General features: G+C 35.6%; 1 protein-coding gene across 3 annotated transcripts in view; it reads left to right on the forward strand.

Annotated features, from left to right (window-relative positions):
- SPATA6 (spermatogenesis associated 6) overlaps window positions 1-13,485 on the forward strand; it is a 142,968-nt gene that overhangs the window by 5,147 nt on the left and 124,336 nt on the right. For 2 of the 3 annotated variants that reach the window (XM_029949473.1, XM_029949474.1), the window contains exon 2: window positions 12,198-12,335. In XM_029949473.1, coding sequence (XP_029805333.1) covers window positions 12,198-12,335 — 138 coding nt within the window. Of the gene's footprint in view, window positions 1-12,197; window positions 12,336-13,485 lie in introns of those variants that run through there. The other variant, XM_029949475.1, reaches the window with a different exon arrangement.

Below are 13,485 nucleotides of genomic sequence, written 5' to 3' on the forward strand. Positions count from 1 at the left end.
CACCCATTTAGCCCTTCCCAGCACCCAACACCCCACCCGTAACTCTCAGTTTGTTTTCTGTATTTAAGAGTCTTTTATTGTTTGTCTCCCTTTCTGTTCTTTTTTTAAATTTTATTATTTTTGCTTCCCTTCCCTTATGTTCATCTGTTTTGTATGTTAAATCCCACATATGAATGAAATCATAGGATAATTTGTCTTTCTCTGACTGACTCTGACTTATTTTGCTTAGCATAATATTAGCATAATACATTCTATTTCCATCCACATGGTTGCATATGGCAAGATTTCATTCTTTTTGATCACTGAGTAATATTCTATTGAGTGTGTGTACATAGACAAATATATAGATACGTATATAGAGATATATCACATTTTCTTTATCCATCATCAGTTGATGGACATTTGGGCTCCTTCCATACTTTGGCTATTGCTGATAGTGCTGCTATAAACATTGGGGTATATGTTCCCCTTCGAAACTGTATTCTTTGGATAAATACCTAGTAATGCAATTGCTGGGTCATAGGGTAGTTCTATTTTTCATCTTTTGAGCAACCTCCATTCTGTTTTCCAGAGTGGCTGCACCAGTTTGCATTCCCACCTGGAGTGCAAAAGGGTTCCTCTTTCTCAGTATCCTTGCCAACATCTGTTGTTGCCTGAGTTGTTAAAGTTACCATTTTAACAGGTGTGAGATGGTATCTTATTGTGGTTTTGATTTGCATTTCCCTGATGATGAGTGATATTGAGCATCATTTCATGTGTCTGTTGGGAATCTGGATGCCTTCTTTGGAGAAGTCTCTGTTCATGTCTTTTGCCCATTCCTTCACTGGGTTATTTGTTTTTTGGGTATTGAGTTTGATAAATTCTTTATAGATTTTTGATACTAACCCTTTATCTGATATGTAATTTGCAAAGATCTTCTCCCATTCTGTTGGTTGCCCTTTAGTTTTGCTGATTGTTTCCTTCACTGTTCAGAAGCTTTTTATCTTAATGAGGTCCCAGTAGTTCATTTTTGCTTTTGTTTCCCTTGCCTCTGGAGACATAAGTAATAAGTTGCTCCAGCTGAGCTCAGAGAGGTTGTTGCGTTTTCTCCTCTAGGATTTTGATGGCTTCGTCTTTCATTTAGGTCTTTCATCCATTTTAAGTGTATTTTTGTGCAGATTCATTCTTCTGCACCTTGCTGTTCAGTTTTCCCAACACCATTTGCTGAAGACATTGTCTTTTTTCCATCCTTTATTGATAGACTTTTAAATGCCGGTGAAATTTGTTAGGCTACCTTTATTTGTCTTAGTCGTAGGGGGGTCCTATTAGTATTTATTGTCTAGTATTCTACATGACTTGAATGTCATATTTAGTATGTAGATGAAACCTGTGTATAATTATTAGAAGTTAAGAATCTATGTTTTATGTATAAAAACAAAAATTATTTTGAAAGGTGGTAAAACACAGTGAATTTTCCAGGAATATAATTATAATGTAAATTGAGGAGAGTATACTTTATTTTGTTTGGAACTCTGTGAAGAATTTATTTTCTTTGGAAAATCATGGCACCAATGGCAGCACTGCTTGTGTTTGAATTGCCAACATGGGCACCTATCACTATGCTTTTGAAACTGTCCATATTATGTAGATTCAGTGTATAGGTGCAAATATTATATCTTCTAGCTTAGTCCTGCCTGAGCATTTATATGTAGAAATAGTTATTTTATTATAAATTATTTCTGTGTGTATATATATATTTTTTTTCCAGTTAGGGCACTGGCTTATTTTTTAGTCATATGTATAGGAAAATTGCACACTGTTTGTTGCACAGGAGGGTTTTGGATCTTACAGAATATAGACCCAGTGTTCTAGGCACTAGATTTAGACACGGAACCACCGGCACTCGGGCAGTTGTGTTAGTTTCATAGGGTACTGTAACACATGTCCACAAACTTGATGTCTTAGGACAAGTTTGTCTTCATGTTTCTCACATTTCTGGAGGTCAAAAGTCCAAAATAAAGTTATCAGCACAGCACAGTACTCCTTCAGAAAGATCTGGAAGTGGGAGTAGGGTTTTAGGGGGAGGTTATTTTTTTCCAGTTTCTGATGGCTCCAGGCATTTCTTGGATTGCAACTGTATAACTCCAACCTCCAATCCCAGAGTTTTCATTTTCTGTGAACAGCCAGTTTATATCCTTTGTCCTTAGGAATCCCGGAGGGTTTTGTTTTTGTTTTTGTTTTTTGTTTTTCTTCTATCTTGTTGAATATATCCTGGATACTAGCCTTTTGGTTATAAGTAATGTAAATTTCAAAGATCTTCTAGTTGAACTTTATTTTTTTACTTTTTTTTGCTGTCTTTAGCAGATGCCTTTTTCTTTTCTTTCTTTCTTTCTTTGTCACTAGCAAACTAGTTTCAAGTTAACTCTTTATGGAACTCTGTTTGGCAAGTGCACAAATCCTAAGTGTGTAATCACCACCAGATCAATATTTAGAATATCATCAGCACGCCAGATTGTGCCCTTGTGCTCCATCCCTCCCAGCCACTCCCCCTGTCTCCTCCTCTCCCAAAGGTAACCACTATCATGACTTCTATCACAATATATACTAAAATCTTGGTTAGCAAGCCTAATTTCCAGAAACATGCTTGTAATCCAAAGCACTTGTATATCAAAGTGAATTTCCCCATAAGAAATAATAGAAACTCAGATGATTCATTCCACAACCCAAAAATATTCATATAAAAATGATTACAATGCTGTAATATAATACAAAATAATGAAAAAATCAAAGAAAAATCAACAAATTAACCTGCACTTACCTTTGAAATCCTTCGTGGCTTGTGTGGGGGAGACAAGAGAGAGGAGGCTCATTGTGTAGGATGACTTTCACTATCACTCATGGAGTCACTGCTATGTGTTGGTTTAATGAAATCTTTTCCTGCATGGGGGTCATTGTGTAAGCTTGCATGGGTGTTAACTACAGTACAGCATTAAGAAACTCTTGTCATATACTGTAGTTAATGAAATTGGCAATAAGGCAGCAGAGCAAAGGGTCTATATCTGCAGGCAGCCTGACCTAGAATGAAGCAAAGTGTTCCTAAGCTTACTCTTATATGGAAAAGCAAAGGACTGTCCATGGTCCTTTGAAGTGGCAAATAATACATTAGTGCCATTTATGGACACCTTCCAATGTTCTGCAGAATCACTGATCTCTGCCGAACACTGCAGCCTGAGACTGAGCATATGAGCATGAGTGATGATCACCCACAATCCCGCAGTGAGAGATATTGAGAGAGAGAGCGAGAGAGAGAGAGAGAGAGAGAGAGAGAGAGAGAGAAGAACCACTGGGTCAGTTGTGATCATGTGACATTCAGCATCATGTACTACTCGTATTATAAGACATGGCTTGTTTGTTAACTTAGAATTTATTAGAAATGTTTGCTCATCTTGCAGAACACTGTAAAACAACTTACTCTTAATCCAAAGTTTTACTGTAATTTGAATGTTTGAAATTTTTCTCTTTCTCACAGTATGAACTTTTCAGTGGACATTCCTGACACATACTTTGCTAAATTTATACCTAAGTACTATATACTTAAGGTTTTAATGTTATTGTAAATGCTATTTTAAAAATTTCATTCTTTAAGTGTTTTTGGTACAGAGAAATAACACTGATTTTTGCATATTGAACTTCTATCCTGTAACATCAGATTCCTTCCTTATTTAGTAGCATATTTGTAGATTGTAGACTTCAGTTAGGTGGTCTGCAAATATTTTATTTTTTACTTTTCAATCTATACTTTTTATTTCTTTTATTTTAAAATTTCTTTTTCTTGTCTTTTTGCACTGGTCAGGACATATTATAGTACATTATTGAATAGAAGTATTGAGCGTGGACATACTGACCTTTTTACTGATATTGGGGAAGGATTAAGGTTTTTTCCAACATTATGTATAACATCAAATTCAGGCTTTTTCATAGATACGCATTATCAGTTGAGGAAATTTCCTTCAGTTCTCAGTTTGCTAGAGCTTTCATCACGAATGGGGCTTAAATGTGTCAAATGCTTTCTCTGCAGAAGAACTAAAAGAAATTTCTAAGATTAAAGCTGTAATACACCTTTTACAAGTGATTTAATTATACCTAACACATTTTTATATGTTTGTCTTTTCATTTTCATGCAGTTCAAAGTATTTTTTAATTTGTCTTGTAATTTCTTCTGACTCATAGAAGTGTTTTAGGAATATATTGTTTGATTTCCAAATATTTAGGTTTTGTCCAGATATTTTTCCTGTTATTTATTTCTAGTTTAATGGGGTTACAGAATATAATCTGCATGATTTCAGGCATTTTATGGTTTTTGAGACTTGTATGGCTTACAATATTCTCTTTCTTGATGAATGTTTTCATATGCACTTGGAAAAAAATGTGTATCCTGTTGTTGGCTGGAGTATTAAGTAAATGTCAATTAGGTCAAATTACTTGAATGTTGTTCACATTTTCAATACCTTTAATTTTTTTTAACTAAAAATTTTTTTTAATTTTATTTTCTTTTTTGAGAGACTGAGAGAGACAGAACACAAGCAGGGGAGGGGCAGATAGAGAGGGAGATACAGAATCTGAAGCAGGCTCCAGGCTCTGAGCTGTCAGCACAGAGTGGGATGTGGGGCTTGAACCCATGAGTGTGAGATAATGACCTGAACCGAAGTTGGATGCTCAACCGGCTGAGCCACCCAGGTGCCCCTAATGATCTTTTTAAAACCATTTTTTTAATGTTTATTTTTGAAAGATAGCATGGGGGGGGGGTGGAGCATGGAAAGAGAGAGACCAAGGATCCAAAACAGAGTCTGCACTGTCATCCCAGAGCCCCATGTGAGGCTCAGACTCTTGAGGTCATGACCTGAGCTGATGTCAAATGCTTAACTGCCTGAGCCACCCAGGCACCCCCTTTAATGATCTTTTGACTGCTTATCTTATCAGTTGCTGAGAGTAAAGTATTGAAATTCAGTTATATACTTTTTACTTCATTTACTTTATTTGCTTCCTTTACTTAGATACTGTAATATTAATTGCTTACACGTTTAATTTTGTTATATCTTCTTGATAAGTAAAATTTTTAATCAGTATGTAATGTTTCATTTTAACTTTGGTAATCTTTCTCTTTCTGAAATCTACTTTATATCATATTAAGACCATTAGTGTGGCATCTAGATGGCTCATTTGGGGAAGCATCATGATCCCATGGTTTATGAATTCAAGCGCCGCCTGGGGGTCTGTATCTACACTACAGCACAGAGCTTGTTTGGGATTCTGTCTCCCTTTCTCTCTGACCCTCCCCTACTTGCTCTCTCTATCTCTCTCAAAATAAATAAAAGTTTTTTTAAAGAGACCATCACTTCAGCTTTATTATAATTAGTGAATACAAGGTATACCTTTTTATAGCATTTTGCTTTTATCCTGAATCTTTAAATTTAAAGAATTAAGATATAAACCATATATATATGATGCACCTATTTAAAGTATAAATTCATGGATGCCTGGGTGACTCAGTCAGTTGAATATCTGACTCTTGATTTCAGCTAAGGTCATGATCCCAGAGTCGTGGGATTGACCCCATCCCAATAGAGCTCTATGCTCAGCATGGAGCCTTCTTAAGATTCGCTTTCTCTATCCCTTTACACCCTCCTCCACTTGTGTTCACCTTCTCTCTCAAATAAAAAAAAGAAAAAATAAAAATAAAGTGAATTTTAACATATTCAAAAAGTTGTAAAATAATCACCACTAATTCCAGAGCATTTTCAGCACTCTGTAAAGAAATCACGTACTTGTTAGCTGTCATTCCTCCTTCTCCCTCTTCCCTGAGGCCCTGGCTACCACTAGTTGAATTTCTAGGTCTATGGGTTTCACTCTTCTGGACATTTATATAAATGGAATCATACAATATGTGGCCTTTTCTGTCTGGCTTCTTAGGATGTTTGTAAGGTTCATTCATGTAGCATCTGTCAGTACTTTGTTCCATTTTATGGTCAGATAGTATTCCATTGTATGGATATACCACATTTTGCTCAAATCCATTCTTCAGTAGATGGACATTTGGATTGTATCTATTTTTTGGCTATTGTGAATAATGCTGCTATACTCTTGTATGTATTTTTGGGTTGCCATATATTTTCACCACTCTTCGGTATGTATACCTAGGAATTGCTGAATCTTATACTACCTCTGTTTAGTTTTTTAGAGAAACTGCTAAACTTTTTCCCACAGTGACTGTGCCATCAATACATTTCCATCAGCAAAGTGTGAGGGTTCCAGTTTTTTACATGCTCCCCAACACTTGTTTTTATCTGTCTTTTTGATTATTGTCATCCTAGCAGATGTGAAGCGATATCTCATTATGGGTTTGATTTATATTTCCCTAATGACTAATGATGTTGAACATTTTTCAGGAGTTTATTGGCCATTTGTTTATCTTCTTTGGAGAGATGGCCGTCTTTTTTTTGCTTCATGTATTTTGGAGCTGTGTCAAATGCATCTATGTTTTTAATTGTTATGTCTTCTTGAAATATATGTTTTATATGTGTTTTTAATTGTTATGTCATTATAAAATGTCCTTTTGTTTCTAGTATTGATTTTTGTTTTAATGTTTATTTTGTTTGATATGAGCATAACCACTGTAGCTCCCTTTTGGTTGCTGCTCGGATAGTTAATTTTTCCATTCTTTTACTGTCAACTCATTTGTGTCTTTCAATCTAACGTGTGTCTCTTATAGGGGCACCTGGGTGGCTCAGTTGCTGCATGTCTGGTTCTTGATTTCAGCTCAGGTCATGATCTCAGGGTCAGTGGATTGAGTCCCACATCGTGCTGTGCACTGAGCTTGGAGCCTGCTTACAATGTCCTTTCTCTCTCTCTGCACCTCCACTGTTTTCTCTCTTTCTCTCTCTCTCTCAAGTAAAATTAAAAAAGAAAAAGATTTAAAGTGTGTCTCTTTTAGACAATGTATGGTTGGATTATAGTTTTTATCCTTTTTACTGGTTCTACCTTTGATTGGAATAGTTAGTTAATTTACCTTCAATTTACGTGATCACAGATAAGGTAGGATTTGCCTTCTTCATTTTGCCATTTGTTTTCTGCATGTCTTATGTCTTTTTTGTTTGTTTCTCTGTTTCTGCATTAGTGTCTTTAGAGTTAACTGTTTTCTAGTGTTCCATTTCAATTCCTTTGTTTCTATTACTGTATTTTTTTTAGTTATTAGTAGTGGCGGATCTGAGGTTTACAATTAACATCTCAATTTATAGCAATCTAGTATGGATAATACCAATTTAATTTCAATAGTACACAAAACTTTTGTTTCTATTGAGTTCCATTCTGTCTTCTTAATTATTTATTGTCATAAATATTATGTTTATACATATAAGCCTAATCAACATAGTTTAATAGTTGCTTTACATAATTTTATCTTATTTTATTTTTTAAATGTTTATTTATTTTGAGAGAGGATGCATGTGAGCCGCAGAGAGAAAGGGAGAGAGAGAATCCCACGTAGGCTCTGTACTGTCAGCACAGAACACAGCATGGGACTTGGTCTCATGAATTGTGAGATCATGGCCTGAGTTGAAATCAAGAGTCAGATTCTTAACCAACTGAGCCATCCAGGCACCCCTGTGTAATTTTATTTTAAATAAGGATGGAGAAATAAGAGAAAAAAATTTTGTACTGTTGTTATATTTATATATGTAGTTACTTCTCTGATGCTTTTTATTTTTTCATGTGGATTCGAGTTGCTGTCTAGTGTCCTTGCATTTCCAATGAAGGAATCTCTTTAGTATATCTTGTAGAGAAGTTCTACTAATGATGAATTATCTGTGTTTATCCAAGAATGTCTCAATTTTCCTTCTTTTTTGAAGGGAAAATTTTTCTCGATATTGAATTCTTATTCAAGAAAGCCTTCTTTCAGCACTTTGAATAAGTCATTCTACTTCCTTCTGGCTTCATGTTTCTGATACACAAGTGGCTGTTAATCCTATTGAGGAGTTTTGGTACCTGCTGAATCAGTTCTCTTGTGTTTAAGATTCTCTCTTCATCTTTGCCCTTTGAAAGTTTGATTATGATGTATGTGGTTTGGACTTCTTTGAGCTTGTTGGATATGTAGATTGATTTTCTTTAAATTAGGGAATTTTTTGTCCATTATTTCTTCAAATATTTCTGGCCCTTTCTCCTCTCATTCTGTGGATCCTATTAGATCTATGTTGTTGTAGTTGGTAGCATCCTCCAGGTCTCTGAGATTCTGTTCCTTTTTCTTTCTGTTCCTCAGGCTGAATAATCTCAACTGACATATTTTCAGGTTCATTTATTCTTTCTTCTGCTCGCTTTTCTAGTGATTTTTTTTCCGTGTCATGTTATATACTTTTCAATTCTAGAATTTCTATTTGGTTCTTTTAAAAATAATTTCTATTTATTTGGTGATAGTCTTTCATGAGACATCATTGCTATGTTGTCACACTTGCCTTTAGATCTTTAGACAAGGTTTTCTTTAGCTCTTTGTACATATTCATAATAGGTTTAAAGTCTTTGTTTTTTTTTTAAATTTTTTAGTGTTTATGTATTTTTGAGAGAGAGACAGCACAAGCAGGAGAGTGGAAGAGAGAGAGGGAGACACAGAATCCGAATCTGAGCTGTCAGCACACAGCCCAACTTGTGGCTCAGACTCATGGACCATGAGATCATGACCTGAGCCAAAGTCGGATGCTCAACTGACTAAGCTGCCCAGGCACCCCATAAAGTCTGTACTTAGGAAGCCTCTGGGCTTCCTCAGAGACAGTTTCTATTGATTACCTTTTCCTGTGTGTATGGGTCATACTCTTGTTTCTTTGCATGTGATATTTTTTATTGAAAATTGAACATTTTAAATAATATAATAAGGAACTTTGTAAATCAGACACCCTATTTCTCAGGGTTTATTGTTTGCTGTTGCAATTTGTTTGTTTAGTTACTTTCCCGAATGAAAGTCTGTATTCTCGGTCACATGTGGCCACCAAAGTCTCTGGTTAGCTTCACTGCTTGCTAATGATGGTATTAAGGGTTTATATATCTTTAAATTTCTTGAACCAGTAGCTCTCCCAGTCTTTGCTGAGGATCTCTGTGTGCTTGTTGGGGCATGCTTTCTATGTCCTGCACTTTACAACTCTGTCTTAGCCTTCATTTCCAACTATCCCAAAGCCTCAAGGTCCTCCAGAAGTAAGAGATTTAGGGTTTCACCAGGTCATTTCTGGGCATGTGCAGAGCCCCGCAGGTGTGCATGATCTTCTGAATTGCAAAGAATATGTTATAGCTTGCCAAAGACAGCCTCCCCCCATACACCCATACACATGATTTTCCAGCTTTGCCTTTTAAGTATTTTGATCAGCTTTTGGTTTGCCTCAATTGTGATCACTGCCTCAGGCATCCGTGGTGTTAAACTATCGCTGCTGATTGTTTATTACAATTGCCTTGGGGAGAAAGGCTGTTTGAGTAAACTCTAATTTGGTCAAGTAAAGAGAATTCCTGTTAGTGAGGGTTTCCAGGATCAGACAGATCCTGTCAGACAGATCAAATAATGGCAATTCTCTGGAGATGGGACTTTTGGGTGGGAAACTGTTCTCCTCCTGTGTCTGTGGGGCTGCTAGTTTTTACGGCTACTCTAATTGTAAGGATTTTGTTTTTCAAGGTTACAGAAGACCTGAGTAGAGGGGATTGGGAGTAGAATATGTTAACATACCACAATATCACTATTTTAACCAAAATTCAGTTATTTGGTTAGCTGAACAAGTGCTCTTCAGATTTTTGCAAATTTCTGGTTAGTTTCTAGAGCTCTAAAAATGTAGATTTTGACAGTTTTTGGTAGTGTTCTCTTTGCTATCATAAAGGCGCTGGATTTTGGAGATATTTGCTCCACCATTCTGAAAGTACTTTTTCTGTGTGTCTTTAACATGGTGTTTTTTTGCAGACAGCATATGTGTCTTGCTTTTTTATCCAATCTGACAATTTCTGCCATTTAATTAGAATGCTTAGAATATTTGCATTCATGTAGTTATCCATATGGCTGTTTTAAGTCAACTGCTTTGCTTTTTATTTTCTGTTTGTTTCATCTGATTTTCTTTACCCCCACCCCCCTCTCTTGCTTTCTTTTTGGAAAGCTACTGGGTGTTCCTTTAAAGCGTGGCAGAATTTGTAGAACTGTGGATGAGATAAAGTCATGTCTTCTTTCATATATTACACATTGGAAAGAGAGTCAGTAGTTTCTACTAGGACAATTAGAGCTGCTGAACTACTCAATAGAAATGTAATATGAAGCACAAATTTATGCCAAAGATGTAGTTTAAAAAATTTTACCAACTATTTTGAAAAGTTAAAAGTAGATAAATGAATTTTAATAATAATTTTATTTAAATCAATATATGTAAAGTGTTAGTTATTAATGAGATATTTTATGCTGTTTTTGTAATGAGTTTTCAAAATCTTTCTGAACAAGTCTTCAAAATCTTGTATTTTATACTCATTGTCCATCTCATTTTGGACTAGCCACAACTGTAGGCGTAAGTGGCTAGCAGCTACCGCATTGGATAACATGGATTTGGAGGGATTCTAACAGGTTTGATTTTAATGAGGCAGAGTAGGAAATGAAGGTGATGGACAACATTAGATTTGCTGAGGACCTTGATTTTAATAGATTTTAATAATCAGTAGTGAGTATATTAGAACAGAATTTGAACATAGAATAAGAGGGAGATGGAGTACAAATATCTGGCATGGAAAATAGTCTTAACTGCTACGTACAAAGAGACCTGAAGTCTTGGTCATTTATTCAATGCAGTAATTTGTGCTGGGATGACAGATGATAATGATTTTCAGTCTAACAACAATGGTAGCTAGTATTGGTTGAATGCTCTGTTAGGCACTTTTTAAAGCATTTTTGAAAGTATTGCACTGGTTCATTTTCTGTGTTACTTTAAGTAAGTAAATCACCTATACTTTCTTGGGGCTCTGTTGTTATCATATGTTAAAAATCTGAAGCTACTTGATAATCTCTAAGCTTCTTAATACTGAAAGTCTGTGTTTTGGATAGATTGATGAGAAAATAAAATTTCTGTCCTCAGGGAATTTATAATTAAATAAAAGAGGTGAGCTATACGTACCTAATTAAAACGTAGAGAGATAAGAATTAGGCCTTAAGAGAACTACAAAATGCTATGAGAATCTAAACGTTTATTTGAATATGGTAAATTCATAACGAATATTTGAATTAGATTGAATTGAATAATGGTAGCTGGTGAGTCCAGAGATGTTTTGTGCAGGAGATGCAGTTGGAGTAAATCTTGGAAGGTGGTGAGTGTAAATAAGGAGGAGATGGAATGGAGTAGTGAGGAGTAGTAATCCAGATAATGGAAGAATGTAAGGCAGAACAGTAATGTGTGTCTAGAGAACAATAAAAATATACTTTGATTGAATTATTGGGAGATGTTGAATAACATTACTATGTGGGTAGGTTGGATTCAAATCTTAGAGAGCCTTTAATACCCTTTAAGGGTATGGTTGATCCCTGATGGTGAAATATGACAGGGACTGGAGAAACTGTGCTATGTAGTTTTTAGAAACACAATATTTTGTGCCTAAACTTTCTGTCAATCATGAGGATAATGAAGTGCCATTTCATATTTAAAAAATATTTCATTGGACTAGAAACATAATACACTAGCTTTGAAACATCATCATACTGCTTTTGATGAGGGTGTATATGGGCTGCTATTTACCATGATACAGGTCAGATTTGTGCTTTTTATTGATTTTTTTTTTTTTTTGTCCTCTGGGATAGTGCTTTGTTTCTGCTGAGTCTTAATCCTTTGTGATTAGATGATGCTGAATAAGTTTATGTCAGCATTCCACATAAAGTGGGTGCCTAAGGCTGACTGTTTAAAACTGTTAGTATGTGTCCCAAGAGCCAGTACACAGAGCTTCAAATGTGGCACAAATAACCAAATGGAGAATCATAGATTTCTCAGAGGGTTGGAAGTTATAAAGGCATTTCATTTAACTCTGTAAACACGAGGATTTCTTTCCTTTTTAATTTGTGTGTATTTTTTTAGCTGAGCAGGCTAGTGTTTTCATGTAATGCCATGTGAGTTCAGTAGGATAGTTCAAGGAATTCCTAAAGCACTTACATCTCTCTATCTAATTTTGTCCAGGTGACTTGCCCAGGAGTGGTGCTGAAAGACAAGGAGGACATCTATCTTAGCATCTGTGTGTTTGGCCAATACAAAAAGACACAATGTGTCCCAGCCAATTTTCCACTGGTCTTCAATGCCAGAATGGTGTTTGAAAAGGTGAGTTCAATTAACAGATCAAATATTAACAAATAATCAGTCTACTTCCAAATTTTTAATAAAAACCCTAAAGACAAATTATTACTGACTATATATACTTTGATTTCATTGAAAAGGAGATTTGTAACTTAAATTTGGAAGCTTGAGAATAGATATGCATTATATTATTAATTAAATGAGTTGCCTCATTTTCATAATGGATCAGTTTATTTCTAAAATTGTGTTAGTGGGCTCTATGTACAATAAAGCATCGTGAGTATGAAATAATTTTCATAACAAAGAGACATTATTAGGTAAAAATAGATTTTATTTTACTTTTGACTATCTTACCTCTTTCTATGAGTTTCTTTTCTGTTTTTCCCTAAAACTCTGCTTTTGGTTATTACCAATTATATTACTCACTTCTTAATTTTCTTCTTTCCTTCTCTACTTCCCTCCTATCTTCCCTCTCCTTCCCTTTCCTCTTTCCCTGTCTTCTTCTTCCTCCTTCCTTTAACTTATCATTTTCCTTTGCAGATAATTACCCACTTCCTGCTCTGTTTCAGGCACTGTTCTAGGCACTGGGTAAACAAGGCAATCAGCCTCCCCTCCTGGGGCTTTCACTGTAATAAGAGAAACAGACCACAATCAAGCAAACACAGGAATAGTATAATTTTAGGTAGTGATAAGTGTCATGAAAAGATACAGGGAGGGTGAGGGGACAGAGAGAAACTGAGGGATTAGGGGGATTATCTATTTTAAAGGGTGGTCAGAGAAGACAATAACATTTGAGGTAAACTGAATATTGAGACAGTTATCAGTTATTCTAAGGTCTGGTGGAAAAGCATTCTAAGCAGAGAATAGCAAATATAGACATCTTGTTGGGAACAAGCTTGATGAGTTGGAGGAGCACCAAGAAGGCCACATGACGATGGTGACCAACAGGGGAGGGGTTGAGATGAACATGAATCCCAGGTGAAGTTGGAGAGAGAGAGCCAGCCAGCCATAATGTGTGTGTGTTCAATTGTCAAAGCTTTCATAGTGATCATTCGAAGCAGAGAGGAAGTGACGGTTCTCAATAATGTCAAAAATTTCTTTGGATGGGAAAGGAATATTTTCGGAATGAGAGAGAAAAAACAAAGACTATTTTAAGTGTATGTTCCTTTCACTT

The sequence above is a fragment of the Suricata suricatta genome, chromosome 8, assembly GCF_006229205.1.
Source record: "Suricata suricatta isolate VVHF042 chromosome 8, meerkat_22Aug2017_6uvM2_HiC, whole genome shotgun sequence".
NCBI lineage: Eukaryota > Metazoa > Chordata > Mammalia > Carnivora > Herpestidae > Suricata > Suricata suricatta.